This window comes from Homarus americanus, unplaced genomic scaffold (genome assembly GCF_018991925.1).
Source record: "Homarus americanus isolate GMGI-L3 unplaced genomic scaffold, GMGI_Hamer_2.0 scaffold44276, whole genome shotgun sequence".
NCBI lineage: Eukaryota > Metazoa > Arthropoda > Malacostraca > Decapoda > Nephropidae > Homarus > Homarus americanus.
In genome coordinates, this window is record NW_024727881.1 from 1 (window position 1) to 17,387 (window position 17,387).

The 17,387-nt window shown below is 55.8% G+C and overlaps 2 protein-coding genes across 2 annotated transcripts; both read left to right on the plus strand.

The window, feature by feature from the left end:
• Nucleotides 1–1,041: 1,041 nt before the first annotated feature.
• Nucleotides 1,042–7,290, plus strand: LOC121865951 (extensin-like; the record flags this gene model as incomplete). Its single annotated transcript, XM_042365521.1, has 4 exons — nt 1,042–2,107; nt 2,349–3,250; nt 6,317–6,546; nt 7,149–7,290. Coding segments are annotated over 4 exons (2,340 nt in total), but the record flags the coding sequence as incomplete, so codon positions are not given.
• Nucleotides 7,291–7,452: 162 nt separating this feature from the next.
• Nucleotides 7,453–10,647, plus strand: LOC121865950 (collagen alpha-1(I) chain-like). Its single transcript, XM_042365520.1, has 4 exons — nt 7,453–7,635; nt 8,528–8,767; nt 9,628–9,867; nt 10,507–10,647. Exons 1-4 carry the CDS (start codon nt 7,453–7,455, stop codon nt 10,645–10,647), a joined length of 804 nt encoding a protein of 267 aa, XP_042221454.1.
• The last annotated feature ends 6,740 nt before the right edge of the window (nt 10,648–17,387 follow it).

Genomic DNA, 17,387 nt, shown 5'->3' on the forward strand with positions numbered 1-17,387 from the left:
TGGCCACGTATTGCTTTCACCCATCCTGGTGCCCTCCACTCACCCCCTGGTGCCCACCCACCCCTGGTGCTTGCCCACCATCCTGGTGCCCTCCACCCACCCCTGGTGCCCTCCACCCACCCCTGGTGCCTTCCTTAATCTATTCCTGGTGCCCTCCTCCACCCCCTGGTGCCGTCTACCCATCCTTGGTGCCCTCCACCACCCCCTGGTGCCCTCCATCCACCCCCCTGGTGCCTGCATCCATCCCAGGTGCCCTCCACCATCTCTGTGCCTCTCACCCCTGGTGCCCTCCACCCATCCCTGGTGCGTATACTCATCCTGGTGCCTCCACCCACCCCTGGTGTCTCCACCCACCCCTGGTTGCCCACCATCCTGGTGCCCTCCACACCCCTGGTGCCTCCTCTCACCTCTTGGTGCCCTCCACCCATCCCTGGTGCTGCACCATCCTGGTGCCCTCCACCCACCCCTGGTGCCCTCCACCCACCCCTGGTGCTGTCTGACCATCCTGGTGCCCTCCACCCACCCCCTGGTGCCCTCCACCCACCCCTGGTGCCGCCCACATCCTGGTGCTCCACCCATCCTGGTGCCCCACCCACCCCAGTGCTCCACCCACCCCTGGTGCTGTCTACCCATCCTGTGCCTCCACTCCACCCCTTGGTGCCCTCCACCACCCCTGTGCCTCCACCCCCCCCTGGTGCCTCCACCCATCCCTGGTGCTGCCCACCCATCCTGGTGCCTCCACCCACCACTGGTGCCTCCACCCACCCCTGGTGCTGCTCCACCCATCCTTGGTGCTGTCTACCCATCCTGGTGCCCTCCACCCACCCCTGGTGCCCTCCACCCACCCCCCTGGTGCTGCTCCACCCATCCTTGGGTGCCGTCTACACCATCCTTCCACCCACCCCTAGTGCCTCCACCCACTCCTGGTGCCGCCTACCATCCTGGTGCCTCCACCACCCCTTGTGCCCTCCACCCACCCCTGGTGCTGCCCACCCATCCTGGTGCTGTTACCCATCCTTGGTGCCCTCCACCCACCCCTAGTGCTCTCCACTCACCCTGAGTCTCCACCCATCCCTGGTGCCGAGCACCATCCTGTGCCCTCCACCCACCCCTGGTGCCTTCCACCCACTCTGGTGCCCCCTCCGCTCACCCCCTGGTGCTGCCCACTCATCCTTGGTGCCCTCCACTCACCCCTGGTGCCCTCCACCCACCCCTGGTGCCGTCTACCTATCCTTGGTGCCCTCCACCCACCCCTGGTGCCCTCCACCCACCCCTGGTGCCGTCTACCTATCCTCCACCACCCTGTCTCCACTCCCTGGGCCTCCACCCCTGGTCTCCGCTCACCCTGGTGCCGTCCACCCATCCTGGTGCCTCCACTCATCCCTGGTGCCCTCCACCCACCTCTGGTGCCCTCCACCCACCCCTGGTGCCTTCCACCCACTCTGGTGCCCTCCGCTCACCCCCTGGTGCTTGCTCCACCCACCCCCTGGTGCCCTCCACTCACCCTGGTGCCATCCACCCACCCCTGGTGCCTTCCACACACTCTGGTGCCTCCACCCACCCCTGGACTTCCACCCACCCTGGTGCCCTCCACTCACCCCTGGTGCCGCTCCACCCATCCTGGTGCCCTCCACTCACCCCCTGGTGCCCTCCACCCCACCCCTGGTGCCCTACTCCATCCTGGTGCCTCCAATCACTCTTGGTGTCCTCCACCACCCCTGGTGCCGTCCACCCATCCTGGTGCCTCCACCCATCCCTGGTGCCTCCACCCACCCTGGTGCCCTCCACGACCCCCTGGTGCCTCCACCATCCTGGTGCCCTCCACCCACCTCTGGTGCCCTCCACGCACCCCCTGGTGCCCTCCACTCCACCCCCCTGGTGCCCGCCACCACCCCTGGTGCCTGTCACCCATCCTGGTGCCTTCCACCCACCCTGGTGCCTCCACCCAACCATGGTGCCTTCCACCCATCCATGGTGCCTCCACAACCTCTGGTGCTCCACGCACCCCTGGTGCCTCCACCCAACCCTGGTGCCCTCCACTCCACCCCTGGTGCTGCCCACCCATCCTGGTGCCCTCCACCCACCTTTGGTGCCCTCCCCACCCCTGGTGCCTCCTCGTCTCTGGTGCCCTACCCACCCCTTGCTCTCCCACCCCTGGTTCCACCCGTCCTGTGCCCTCCACCCACCCCCTGGTGCCCTCCACCACCCCTGTGCCTCCACCCCCCCCTGGTGCCTCCCCCTCTTGGTGCTGCCCATCTGTCCTGGTGCTACCCCCTGGTTTCCCGCACTCTCTGGGTGTCTCCACTAATTCTGGTGCTGTCTACTCATTCTGGTGTTCTGGTGTCTAGGAACACTCTGGTGCTGCTCTACCTGTCTTTGGGTGCTTGCCTCCACGCCCTGGTGCCTCCACTCACCCCTGGTGCCCTCCACCACCCTGGTGCCTCCACCACCCCTGGTGCCCTCCACCCACCCCTGGTTCCTCGCACCCCTGGAGCTGTCTCCATCTTTGGTGCCCTCCACCCCCCTGGTGCTCCCTCTGGTGTCCACCCCTGGTGCCTTGCACCCATCCTGGTGCCCTCCGCAACTTGGTGACTTCCACTCACTTGGTGCTCTCCACTCAACCCCTGGTGTGCCACTCTCCTTGGTGCCCTCCACTCACCCCTGGTGCTGTCTACTCACCCCTGGTGCTCCACGCATCTTGAGCCTCACCTCACCCCTGGTGCCTCCACCCATCCTGGTGCCTCCACCTCCTGGTGCCCTCCAAGGCACCCCTGGTTCTCCACTCACCTCTGGTGTCACGCGTCCTGGTGTCTCCACCCCACCCCTGGTGCCTTACACCATCCTGGTGCCCTCCTCTGGTGCCCTCCACGCACCTCTGGTGCCTCCCGCACCCCTGGTGCTGTCTACCTGCCTTGGTGCCTCCGTGGTGTTGGTGTCACTCCCTGGTGCTGTCTACGCATCCTTGGTGCTCTCCACTCACTCTGGTGCTCTACCAACTCTTGGTCATCTACGCATCCTGGTGTCCACCCTTGGTGCCTGCTACCCATCCTGGTGCCTCCACCCTCTGGTGCCCTCCACGAACCCCTGGTGCCGTCTACTCCATCCTGGTGCTGCTGTTTGGTGCCCTCCACCACCCCTGGTGCCTTCCACCCACCCTGGTGCTCTACCCATCCTGGGCCTCCACCCACCCTGGTGCCCTCCGCACCCCCCTGGTGCCTCTACCCATCCTGGTGCCGTCTACCCAACCTTGGTGTCCTCCATCACCCCCCTGATGCCCTCCCTCCACCCCTGGTGCCCTCCACCTCCCTGGTGCCTGTTTACCCATCCTTGGTGCCCTCCACCCACCCTGTTGCCCTCCACCCCCCTGGTGCCCTCCACCCATCCTGGTGCCCGTCCACCTATCTCTGGTGCTCCACCCACCCCTGGTGCCTCCACCCAACCCCTGGTGCCCTCCATCCACCCCTGTTGCTGCCCACTCCATCCTGGTGCCCTCCACCCACCCCTGGTGTCCCTTTCACCCTCCACCCACCCTGGTGCCCTCCACCCCCTCCTGGTGCCTTCCACCCATTCTGGTGCCTCCCGCTCACCCTGGTGCCGTCTACCCTATTTCCTGGTGCCCTCCACTGGTGTTGGTTTTTTTGTTGGTTACCAATCGCTTGGTGCCTCCCACCCCTGAGTCTTTTCCACCCACACCTGTTGCCTGGTTTCCCTCTTTCACCCCTGGTTGTCTACCTATCCTGGTGCCTCCCCTCACCCTGGTGCCTCCCACCCCACCTCTGGTGCCCTCCCTCACCCCTGGTGTGTCTGCCCATCATGTGCCCTCACCCATCCCTGGTGCCTCCACCCACCCTGGTGCCCTCCACTCACCCCTGGTGCCCCTCCACCCATCCTTGGTGCCTCCTCCACCTCTGGTGCCCCCACACCCTGGTGCCTCCCACCCACCTGGTGCCTTACTGGTGCCTGTCTACCTATCCTTGGTGCCCTTCACCCACCCCTGGTGCCTCTCAACCCACACTGGTGCCTCCCATCTCTGGTGCCTCCCACACACCCCTGGTGCCCCTCTCACCCGTCCTGGTTCCTCCCCCTGGTGCCGTCTACCTGTCATGGCCTCACCTCTGGTGCCCTCCACCCACCCTGTGCCTCCACTCACCCTGTTGCCCGTCCTTGGTGCCTCACCCCTGGTGCCTTCCCCCACCCTGGTGCCCTCCACCCGTCCTTGGTGCCCTCCACCCACCCCTGGTGCCCTCCACACCCCTGGTGTCCTCCCACTCACCCCTGGTGTCTCCTTCCTTGCCTCCACACCTGGTCCATCCCATCCTTGTTGCCTCCCTCACACCTGGTGCCTGGCTGCTAGTGCCTCCCACCCACCTCTGTGCCTCACACACCCTGGTGCCTCCCACACCCCCTGGTGCCTCCCTCCCTAGCGTGTCTTGTCTTTGTGCCTCTCCTGTGCCCTCCCCTGGCCTGGTGTCCCGTCTGTGTACACATCCTTTGCCCTCCCCTCACCCTGGTGCCTCCCACCCCACCCTGTTGCCTCTCTACCATCCTTGTTGCCCTCCCTCAGCCTTTGTTGCCCTCCACCTGGTGCCTCCACCCCTGGTGCCTCCCACTCACCCCTGGTGCCTGTCTACCCATCCTTGGTGCCCTCCACCCACCCCTGTTGCCTCACCCTGAGTGCCTTCCCACACCCCTGGTGCCGTCTACCATCCTTGGTGCCCTCCCCCACCCCTGGTGTCTACCCATCCTTGGTGCCCTCCCACCCCACCTCTGGTGCCCTCCACCCACCCCTGGTGCCGTCCACTCCATACCCATCCTTGTTGCCCTCCACCCCTCTGAGTGCCCTTCTACCCACCCCTGGTGCCCTCCACCCCTGTGCCCTCCACCCCACCCCTGCTGCCTCTCCACCCACCCCTGGTGCCTCCCCATCCTCCCACCCACCCCTGGTGCCTCTACCCCCTGGTGCCTCACTCACCCCTGGTGCCTCCCTGTCCTTGGTGCCCTCCTCCAACCCTGGTGCCTCCACTCACCCTGGTGCCCTCCCCCCACCCTGGTGCCGTCTACCGTCCTTGGTGCCCCTCCACCCACCCCTGGTGCCTCCCCACTCCTCCCACGCCTTGGTGCCTCTACCATCCTTGGTGCGGCCTCCGCCACCTTTCCCACCCCTGGTGCCCTCCACCCACCTGGTGCCTGTCTCTCACCTGGTGCCGTCCTTGGTACCTCACCCCCTTTGGTGCCTTCCCCACCCCTGGTTCCCGTCTACCCATCCTTGGTGCCCTCCACCCCCACCCCTGGTGCCCTCCACCCATCCTGGTGCCTGCCGTCTGCCCATCCTTGGTGCCTCCCACCCACCCCTGGTGCTTCACTCTTCGTGCCCTCCACCCTTGGTGCCCTCCACTCCTATTTCCTTGGTGCCGTCTACCCATCCTTGGTGCCCTCCACCCACCCTTTGTGCCCTCCACTCACCCTGGTGCCCTCCACCCACCTGGTGCCCCTCCCACTCACCCTGGTGCCTTCCACCCACCCCTGTGCCTCCTCCCACCCACCCCTGGTGCCTCCCTCACCTGGCGTCTAACCACCCTTGGTGCCTCCCCCACCCCTGGTGCCCCTCACCCATCCCTGGCCTGTCTACCTATCCTTGTGCCCTCCCACTCACCCCTGGCCCCTCCCACCCACCCTTAGTTCCATGTCCCATCTTGGTGCCCTCACCCCCTGGTGCCCTCCCCCTCATCTGGTGCCCTCCACCCCTGGTGCCCTCCACCCCTTAGTATATCCATCTTTGTGCCCTCCACCCCACCCTAGTGCCCCTTCCCTCACCCTGGTGCCCTCCACCCACCCTGGCGCCCTCCACCCCCCCTCTAGCCTCCACCACCTGGTGCCCCCACCAGTGCCTCCACTCACCCCTGGTGCCTTCTACCCACCCCCAGTTTTTTCAGTCAGAACAACATAACAACTTATGTTTTCCTGTTGAATATTATTCTCCGTTACATTGTTCAGGCTGTAATAATAATTACAATGTGATGGGCGGTGTATGTATTTAACGTTTCATCGTCAGAGTTCTTAATATCACAAAAAGTACTGCAGCCAGGGGACCTACATGTCTGTCGCTCCCAGATACCCTCACATGGGAGGCGGCGCTCCCAGGGACCATTCCTGGGGCGGCGGTGCTCACAGGAATCCTTCCAGGGGCGGTGGCGCCATAAGAGGCCATCCAGGGGCGGTGTCGCCCCACAGGCTACCAGGGGCGTTGGCGCCAAGAGGGGCCTCCCAGAAAAAGACACAAACCCATGGACCCTCCTAGGGATGTCTGCACCCCCAGGGACCATCCCAGGGACGGCGGCGCCACCACTGGCCGGGTAAGGGCACTGGAACCCTCAGGGGTGCACCCTGGGACAGTGGGGCTCCCAGGTTTCCTTCCAGGGACCCCTCCCAGGGGTGTCGGTGCCCCGAAGACCCATCCAGGGGCATCGTTGACCAGAGTGACCCTCCTAGGGGCGGCAGCGCCTCTTGGGACCCTCCCAAGGATCCTACCAAGGGCCCCCAGGGGCCGTGTGGCACAGTTGGTCCTTATCTCATATATATATTACATATTTCCAGCAGTCCCTTACTGAACTGTGATTTGTGGACTATTGTTTTAACATACAGCCAATAGGAGAAGAGATCAGTCAGTCAGCACAACACCACAACTTATGTATTGCTGTTGAATATTATTCTCCATTACATTGTTTGGGGTGAAAAAGTACTGGAAATGTGATGGGCGGTGTATTTATTTAACGTTTCATCGCCCAGAGTTCTAAATAGCACAAAAACTACTGCATCCAGAGGACCTACAGGTAAGACGCTCCCAGAGACCCCCACATGGGCGGCGACGCTCCCAGAGACCCTACCAATGTCCCCCATTAGCCCTATGGCATACTTGATCTTTGTGTCATATATATTACTTATTTCTAGCATTATCTTACTTAACTGTGATTGGTGGACTATTGTTTTCATCCACGTAATTATAGCCAATAGGAGAAGAGATCAGTCTGTCAGCACAACACCACAACTTATGTATTGCTGTTGAATATTATTCTCCATTGCTATTGTTTGGGGTGAAAAGTACTGGAAATGTGATGGACGGAGTATTTATTTAACGTTTCATCGCCCAGAGTTCTTAATAGTGCAAACTACTGCAGCCAGGGTCCTGTTGAGTCTGGCTCACCCAAAGGCCCTCCAAGTGGTGCCCTGAGACCCCACATGGCAGGCGCCTCTGGGACCCCTAAAGGCCGCAGCAACGCCAGGACATTCTAGCACGGTACTCAGGACCCTCCCAGGGCGTGTTCGCACAGGCCCCATGAGAGGCGTTATACTATGGGGTTTCCCAAGAAAAATGATGCAAACCCATGACCCTCCTAGGATGTCTGCACCCCCTGGTGACCATCTCTAGGGCAAGTGCCACCACCGGCCGTGGGCATGGGAACCAGGTGCACCTGGGACAGTGCCTCGAGGTTTCTCCAGGGCCCTCCCAGGGGTGTCGGTGCCCTAAATATTCCATCCAGGGGCATCGTTGACCAGAGTGACCCTCCTAGGGGCGGCAGCGCCTCTTGGGACCCTCCCAAGGATCCTACCAAGGGCCCCCAGGGGCCGTGTGGCACAGTTGGTCCTTATCTCATATATATATATTACATATTTCCAGCAGTCCCTTACTGAACTGTGATTGGTGGACTATTGTTTTAACATACAGCCAATAGGAGAAGAGATCAGTCAGTCAGCACAACACCACAACTTATGTATTGCTGTTGAATATTATTCTCCATTACATTGTTTGGGGTGAAAAAGTACTGGAAATGTGATGGGCGGTGTATTTATTTAACGTTTCATCGCCCAGAGTTCTAAATAGCATAAAAACTACTGCATCCAGAGGACCTACAGGTAAGACGCTCCCAGAGACCCCCACATGGGCGGCGACGCTCCCAGAGACCCTACCAATGTCCCCCATTAGCCCTATGGCATACTTGGTCTTTGTGTCATATATATTACATATTTCCAGCATTATCTTACTTAACTGTGATTGGTGGACTATTGTTTTCATCCACGTAATTATAGCCAATAGGAGAAGAGATCAGTCAGTCAGCACAACACCACAACTTATGTATTGCTGTTGAATATTATTCTCCATTACATTGTTTGGGGTGAAAAAGTACTGGAAATGTGATGGACGGTGTATTTATTTAACGTTTCATCGCCCAGAGTTCTTAATAGTGCAAAAACTACTGCAGCCAGGGGACCTACAGGTCTGGCTCACCCAAAGGCCCTCCTAGGGGCGGCGGTGCCCCCAGAGACTCTTACATGGGTGGTGGCGCTCTCTGGGACCTCCTAAAGGCTGCAGCAACGCCAGGGAGCATTCTTAGCACGGTGGCACTCTCAGGGACCCTCCCAGGGGCGGTGTCGCCCGCACAGGCCCTATGAGAGGCGTTGGCGCCCTGCGGGGCTCTCCAAGAAAATGATGCAAACCCATGGACCCTCCTAGGGATGTCTGCACCCCCAGGGACCATCCCAGGGACGGCGGCGCCATCACTGGCCGGGTAAGGGCACTGGAACCCTCAGGGGTGCACCCTGGGACAGTGGGGCTCCCAGGTTTCCTTCCAGGGACCCCTCCCAGGGGTGTCGGTGCCCCGAAGACCCATCCAAGGGCATCGTTGACCAGAGTGACCCTCCTAGGGGCGGCAGCGCCTCTTGGGACCCTCCCAAGGATCCTACCAAGGGCCCCCAGGGGCCGTGTGGCACAGTTGGTCCTTATCTCATATATATATTACATATTTCCAGCAGTCCCTTACTGAACTGTGATTGGTGGACTATTGTTTTAACATACAGCCAATAGGAGAAGAGATCAGTCAGTCAGCACAACACCACAACTTATGTATTGCTGTTGAATATTATTCTCCATTACATTGTTTGGGGTGAAAAAGTACTGGAAATGTGATGGACGGTGTATTTATTTAACGTTTCATCGCCCAGAGTTCTAAATAGCACAAAAACTACTGCATCCAGAGGACCTACAGGTAAGACGCTCCCAGAGACCCCCACATGGGCGGCGACGCTCCCAGAGACCCTACCAATGTCCCCCATTAGCCCTATGGCATACTTGATCTTTGTGTCATATATATTACATATTTCCAGCATTATCTTACTTAACTGTGATTGGTGGACTATTGTTTTCATCCACGTAATTATAGCCAATAGGAGAAGAGATCAGTCTGTCAGCACAACACCACAACTTATGTATTGCTGTTGAATATTATTCTCCATTACATTGTTTGGGGTGAAAAAGTACTGGAAATGTGATGGGCGGTGTATTTATTTAACGTTTCATCGCCCCGAGTTCTTAATATCGCAAAAAGTACTGCAGCCAGGGACTTAAGGTCTGGCTCACCCAAAGGCCCTCTAGGGGCTGGCGGTGCCCCAAGAGACTCTTACATGGGTGGTGGCGCTCTCTGGGACCCCCTAAAGGCTGCAGCAACAGGGGAGCATTCTTAGCGATTGGCACTCTGGGACCCTCCCAGGGCGGTGTCGCCCGCACAGGCCCTATGAGGCGTTGGCGACCAGCGGGCTCTCCAAGAATGATGCAAACCCATGGACCCTCCTGAGGATGTCCACCCCAGGGACCATCCAGGGACGGCGCGCCACCACTGGCCGGGTAAGGGCACTGGAACCCTCAGGGGTGCACCCTGGGACAGTGGGGCTCCCGGGTTTCCTTCCGGGGACCCCTCCAGGGGTGTCAGTGCCCGAATACCATCCAGGGCATCGTTGACCAGAGTGACCCTCCTAGGGGGCAGCGCCTCTTGGGACCCTCAGGATCCTACCAAGGGCCCCCAGGGCCGTGTGCCTGTTGGTCCTTATCTCATATATATATTACATATTTCCAGCAGTCCTTACTGAACTGTGATTGGTGGACTATTGTTTTTAACATACAGCCAATAGGAGAAGAGATCAGTCAGTCAGCACAACACCACAACTTATGTATTGCTGTTGAATATTATTCTCCATTTACATTGTTTGGGGTGAAAAAGTACTGGAAATGTGTAGGCGTGTATTTGTTTCATCGCGATTCTTATGCTAACAAAACTACTGCATCAGAGGACCTACAGGTAAGACGCTCCAGAGACTTCCCACATGGGCAACGACGCTCCCAGAGACCTACCAATGTCCCCCATTAGCCCTATGGCATACTTGATGCTGTGTCATTATATTTACATATTTCAGCATTATCTTACTTAACTGTGATTGGTGGACTATTGTATTCATCCGTAATTATAGCCAATAGGAAGATCAGTCTGTCAGCACAACACCACAACTTATGTGTTAACTATTGAATATTATTCTCCATTACATTTGTTTGGGGTGAAAAAGTACTGAAATGTGATGGGCGGAGTATTTATTTAACGTTTCATCGCCCAGAGTTCTTAATAGTGCAAAACTACTGCAGCCAGGGTCCTACAGGTCTGGCTCACCCAAAGCCCTCCCTAGGGGCTGGCGGTGCCCCGAGACTCTTACATGGGTGGTGGCGCTCTCTGGGACCCTAAAGGCTGCAGCAGCCAGGGAGCATTCTTGCAGCAGTGGTACTCTCAGGGACCCTCCCAGGCGGTGTCGCCCGCACAGGCCCTATGAGAGGCGTTGGCGCCACGAGTGTCTCTCCAAGAAAATGATGCAAACCCATGGACCCTCCTAGGGATGTGCCCCGAGGCCATCCCAGGGACGGCAGCGCCACCACTGGCCGGGTAGGGGCACTGGAACCTCAGGGGTGCACCTGGGACAGTGGGGCTCCCAGGTTTCCTTCAGGGACCCCTCAGGGTGTGGGTGCCCTGAACCCATCCAGGGGCATCGTTGACCAGAGTGACCTCCTAGGGCGGCAGCGCCTCTTGGGACCCTCCCAGGATCCTACAGGGCCCCCAGGGGCCGTGGTGGCACAGTTGGTCCTATCTCGCCTTATATATTACATATTTCCAGCAGTCCCTTACTGAACTTGATTGGTGGACTATTGTTTTAACATACAGCCAATAGGAGAGATCAGTCAGTCAGCACAACACACAACTTATGTATTGCTGTTGAATATTATTCTCCATTACATTGTTTGGGGTGAAAAGTACTGGAAATGTGATGGGGGTGTGTGTATTTATTTAAGCGTTTCATCGCCCAGAGTTCTAAATGCACAAAAACTGCATGCAGAGGACCTACAGGTAAGACGCTCCCAGGAGACCCCCACATGGGCGGCGACGCTCCCAGAACCCACCAATGTCCCCATTAGCCCTATGGCATACTTGATCTTTGTGTCATATATATTACATATTTCCAGCATTATCTTACTTAACTGTGATTGGTGGACTATTGTTTTCATCCACGTAATTATAGCCAATAGGAGAAAGATCAGTCTGTCAGCACAACCACAACTTATGTATTGCTGTTGAATATTATTCTCCATTACATTGTTTGGGGTGAAAAAGTATGGAAATGTGATGGACGGTTATTTATTTAACGTTTCATCGCCCAGAGTTCTTAATAGTGCAAAAACTACTGCAGCCAGGGACCTACAGGTCTGGCTCACCCAAGGCCTCCTAGGGGCGGTGCCCCCAGAGACTCTTACATGGGTGGTGGCGCTCTGGGACCCCTAAAGGCTGCAGCAACGCCAGGAGCATTCTAGCACGGTGGCACTCTCAGGGACCCTCCCAGGGGCGGTGTCGCCGCACAGCCCTATGAAGGCGTTGGCGCCCTGCAGGGCTCTCCAAGAAAATGATGCAAACCATGGACCCTCCTAGGGATGTCTGCACCCAGGGACCATCCAGGGACGGCGGCGCCACCATGGCCGGGTAAGGCACTGGAACCCTCAGGGGTGCACCTGGGACAGTGGGGCTCCCAGGTTTCCTTCCAGGACCCCTCCCAGGGGTGTCGGTGCCCCGAGACCCATCCAGGGGCATCGTTGACCAGGAGTGACCCTCCTGGGGCGGCAGCGCCTCTGGGACCTCCCAAGATCCTACCAAGGGCTCCCCCAGGGCTGCACAGTTGGTCCTTATCTCATATATATATTACATATTTCCAGCATTATCTTACTTAACTGTGATTGGTGGACTATTGTTTTCATCCACGTAATTATAGCCAATAGGAGAAGAGATCAGTCTGTCAGCACAACACCACAACTTATGTATTGCTGTTGAATATTATTCTCCATTACATTGTTTGGGGTGAAAAAGTACTGGAAATGTGATGGGCGGTGTATTTATTTAACGTTTCATCGCCCCGAGTTCTTAATATCGCAAAAAGTACTGCAGCCAGTGGACCTACATGTCTGTCGCTCCCAGATGCCCTCCTAGGGGCGGCGATGCCCCAGAGACCACCACATGGGAGGCGGCGCTCCCAGGGACCCTTCCTAGGGCGGCGGTGCTCACAGGAATCCTTCCAGGGGCGGTGGCGCCCATAGAGGCCCATCCAGGGGCGGTGTCGCCCACAGGTCCTACCAGGGGCGTTGGCGCCATGAGGGGCTCTCCCAGAAAAAGACACAAACCCAAGGGCCCTCTCAGGGATGTCTGTTCCCCCAGGGGCCCTTCCAGGGACGGCGTTGCCACCAGGGGCTTGCTAGGGGCGCTGGAGCCCTCAGGGGCTCACCCTGGGACAGTGGCACTCCCAGGGTTCCTCCCAGGGACCCACCCAGGGTTCTCGGTGCCCCCAAGACCCATCCAGGGGCATCGGTGTCAAAGTGACCCTCCTAGGGGCTGGAGTGCCTCCAGGAACCCTCCCAAGGGTCCTACCAAGGGCCCCCTGTGGTTCCTATGGCACAGCTGGTCTATATGTCATATATGTCACATATTTCCAGCAGTCCCTTACTGAACTGTGATTGGTGGACTATTGTTTTAATATACAGCCAATAGGAGAAGAGATCAGTCAGTCAGCACAACACCACAACTTATGTATTCCTGTTGAATATTATTCTCCGTTACATTGTTTGGGGTGAAAAAGTACTGGAAATGTGATGGGCGGTGTATTTATTTAACGTTTCATCGCCCAGAGTTCTAAATAGCGCAAAAACTACTGTAGCCAGGGGACCTACAGGTCTGGCGTTCCCAGAGGCCCTCCTAGGGATGGCGGTGCCCACAGAGACCCTCACAATGGTGGTGGAGCTCCCATGAACCCCCCTAGAGGGGCGGCAGCGACCACAGGGACTATTCTTAGGACGGTGGCGCTCCGAGGGACCCTTCCAGGTCCTACCAGGTGTGTTTGCGCCCTGAGGAACTCTCCCACAAAAAGACGCAAACCCAAGGGCCCTCCCAGGGATGTCTGTGCCCCCAGGGGCCCTACCAGGGACGGCGGCGCCACCAGGGGCCTGCTAGAGGCGCTGGATCCCTCAGGGGCTCACCCTGGGACAGTGGCGCTCCCAGGTTTCCTCCCAGGGACCCTCCTAGGGGTGTCGGTGCCCCCAAGACCCATCCAGGGGCATCGGTGACCAAAGTGACCCTCCTAGGGGCGGGAGCGCCTCCAGGAACCCTCCCAAGGATCCTGCAAAGGGCCCCTAGGGGCCCTATGGCACAATTATTCTTGATGTCATATATATCACATATTTCGAGCAGCCCCTAACTGAACAGTGATTGGTGGACTATTGTTTTAACATACAGCCAATAGGAGAAGAGATCAATGAGTCAGCACAACACCACAACTTATGTTTTCCTGTTGAATATTATTCTCCGTTACATTGTTCAGGGTGTAATACTACTGGAAATGTGATGGGCGTTGTATTTACTTAACGTTTTATCGTCCAGAGTTCTAAATAGCACAGAAACTACTGCAGCCAGGGGCCCTACAGGTCTGGCGTATTGAGAGGGCTCCTGTGATCGCCGCCTTCGGTGGGAGCGTCGCTGTGGGCACTGTAGCACCTCGGAGGGTCACTAGGGACACCAATGCCCCTGCAAGGGTCCCTGGGGGGACAGACGCCCAAGGAAAGGTTCATGGTAGGCGCCATGGTATTTGAGAGAGCAGCTGGAAGCGCCGCTTTCCTTGGGAGAGTCCCTGGGGGCGCGGCCTTTCCTGGGAGGGCCTCTAGGAGCCCCACTGTCCCTTGGAAAGCCTTAAGGGCGCCAGCACCCCTGGCATGGCCCCTGGGAGCGCCGCCGTCCCTGGGCCAGAATATACTTTTTTCTCAGAATTGAAATTTAAAGGGTTTAACTAATTAAGTACTTTCAGATTAACACACAAACCCTAAATCAAACCTTGGAAACCCATAGTTGATGAGTAATTAGCATTGAAAAATGTCAGTAAAATATTTCAAGGGTCATTTTGGCCACTAATTACTCTGCAACCGAATCGGACCACATATTCATAATCAGCAAGCTCAGTTGTATCCATACTGTGATTTTCTGCAAAATCTAACTTTTGGCCCAAAACCACCAAAAATGTAAGTCTTACACCAGCGGTGTCAAACTGAAAACCTTTCGAGGGCCAATTCTTATTTTAGTTACCTTCTTCAGGGCCAACACAAGTGCTATATCACATATTTGCAGGATTGAAGTTTACATCTTCACACATTGCCTTACCTGGCTTACCAGGAATACCTCATTTGGGTTTGTCTGATCTTAAGTATGTAAAATTCATTTTACTAAATAAACATGATTATATCTATTTCTTTCATAATTTCACGGGATGATAAATTTTACCGTCATCCCACGGGCCACACCTGACCATCCCAAGGGCCACGTTTGGCCGGCGGGCCATGAGTTTGACACCCCTGCTCTTACACTTCGTGACATTGAATCTCAGCAGCCATTTCTTCGACCATTCTTGGTGCCCACAGAGGTCCTTCTGCAGCTCTTCGCAGTCCGCTTGGTTCTTGATTTCCCGAAATAACTTGGCGTCATAGGCAAACATTTGTATGGAGGAGTGTACAACGTTAGGCATGTCATTTATGAAACAAACAACCAACAGCAGGCCCAATACACTGCCCTGTGGTACCCCGCTTGTGAGAGGTGCGGATGATGATTTCGTGCCATTAATCACCACACACTGCTTGCGGTCATGCAGAAAGTCGTCTATCCACGCTAGGACATTTCCCCGAATTCCCTACTCTTCCAGTTTGATTTTCAGCTTTTCGTGGGGTACACTGACGAAAGCCTTGGAAAAATCTAGGTAAATATCGTCGATATTACCACCCCGTTCCAGAATATGGGTCCAAATATCCATTACCTTGAGCAATTGTGTTAAACAGGAGCGTCCCGGCATAAAACCGTGTTGCAATCCTTTACAAGGTTGTTTCGTAGTAGATGTTCCATTGCGGCATCTCTGATAATACTCTCAAGTACTTTACATATTATGCTGGTCAGGCTCACCGGTCTATAGTTGTTCGTGGAGTGACGATCGCCCTTCTTGAAGATAGGATTCACACAAGCCACTTTCCATTCACTGGGTACCTTTTGTTCATCCAGTCCAGGCATTTACAAAACAGGATCTTCAGGGTCTCGGCAAGCTCGTTGCACAACTCTCTTAGCACTCTAGGATGTACCATGTCAGGGCCGGGACTCTTATGGACCTTTAGCTTAGACAGTTTATTTCTAATACCCTCTTCTGTGAACACAATGTGAGTCAGTACTGTGTCGAACCGTCTGTACTCAAACGCAGGAAGGTTAATCGCATCCTCTCTTGTGAACACCAAGGAAAAGAAGCTGTTCAATGCCTCAGCTTTATCCTGGTCAGAATCTGAGTACCTACCATCTTCAAGCCTCAGGTCTGATACTCTTACTCGCATTTTTAATTTCGACTTTGCATAGCGGTAAAACGCCTTTGGGTTTAACTTGACCTCGCTTGCAACCAGCCTCTGGAACTCCTTTTCAGCCCTTCTACACTTTATCTTTGCTTAGTTTCTGGCTCTTGCATACATCCCCCTGTCCTGCTCATCGTTTGACCCAACCCACTTCTTGAATTTCTGGGGTTTCTTCTTAACTTTGTCGACCGCTGCGTGATTCATGTGTAGGGATCCCCTCGTATTCCTAGAGGCACTAGGTTTGGTCTTGGGTATATATTTATCGATCAAATGGGTCACTTTACTAGTTATGATATTCAGCGTAGTGTCTGCGTTCTTGTGCCTTAATGAGTCAGGCCAGTTGATACCCCTCATCTCTTCCCTCATCCCGTTGTAATTTCCCTTGTAATATTTGCACCTTGGCTTGGCCTTATCCTGAACTAGGTAACAGTTAAATCTGAATGGCAACACTATATGGTGACTGGTGCCAACTGGGGCAAGGTGTTCCAGTTTGGCCACCATACCCTCCTTGTTTGTTATGATGAGGTCTAGTGGCTTGGGTGTTTGCTCCCCTCTGTAATGTGTCGGGTCTCTAACATGTTGGAACAGAAAATTATCTCTCAGAGTTTCTACAAAAAGAGTAGCAGGGTTATTCAAGTCATTTGGGGTGAACTCGTTTCTCCAGTTGATATCGCCATAGTTAAAGTCCCCCATGATAAGGAGGTGGCTAGGGTTGAGCATCGCCGCGTTGTCTATTAAGGCTCTCAAGTTCCTTTGATTTAGTGGGCCACAGTTTGGGGATCTGTAGATACACCCGACGATAAGTAAGTCCCCTCCCTTTAATTTAACTTTACACCACTTGGACTCTCCAAAAACATTCTCTCCCTGTACCCTCACCTGGCTGGCCCTAAGGTCTTGCCTAGCATAGATAACCACACCCCTCTTGCAAGTTTCTTGAGAAAGGTTCGTAAATGAGCCATATCCAGCAATACTGAACTCACATTCCTCTGGGTCGATTCTCCTGTTCTTGTACAACAGTTCTACAACTCCTACATTATCTGGTTGGTGTACCTTCAGTAGTGTTTCAAACTCCTCTCTCTTATCAAGAAACGTGTCAGTATTAGTGTACATGACATTCAAGCCAGAATTTGTTCTCGATAATGTCTCTGATCTTAGTAGTAACCCCACCCCTCCCCCATTCTCAGAAACTGCAGCATTTGCTAAGTACACTGTATCATGGTCTTTCTATTACCACTCATTGTCACAGTATGTATCAGTCACTAAAACACCTCAATAATTCAGGCAAATGCTTAAGCACAGCTAATCCTTGTGCCTACTATGAGGTAAAACTTGGAACGGAGTGGGGTGAAAATGCTGGGTGCTGATTGGCCTGTGAGGCTTCTGTCAAAAGTAGTGGTTGGCTGAGCAGCGGAACTTTTGTCAGGATAGCATGCTACGCCGGCGCTGATTGTCTATGGCACCAGTGAGAGGAATATGAACAAAGCTCTTTCTGAAGGATTGCCTAATCGCCTTCAGCCCAGTGCATGTCAAGGAAATTTTAGAAAGGTTATCCCCTGTTAAGCCTTAGTACTTTAGACCCCTTTTCCAGCTGCATAATGAGTTATATCTGCTT

Bases quoted from the DNA above. Each gene is read 5' to 3' on its own strand.
- LOC121865950 (XM_042365520.1), top strand. From the start codon at position 7,453: ATGGGAACCAGGTGCACCTGGGACAGTGCCTCGAGGTTTCTCCAGGGC. The intron at 7,636-8,527 runs GTTGGTCCTTAT...CTGCACCCCCAG, and splicing joins CCCAGGGGCCGTGTGGCACA to GGACCATCCCAGGGACGGCG. The intron at 9,868-10,506 runs GTTGGTCCTTAT...AGCCCTCCCTAG, and splicing joins GCCCCCAGGGCCGTGTGCCT to GGGCTGGCGGTGCCCCGAGA.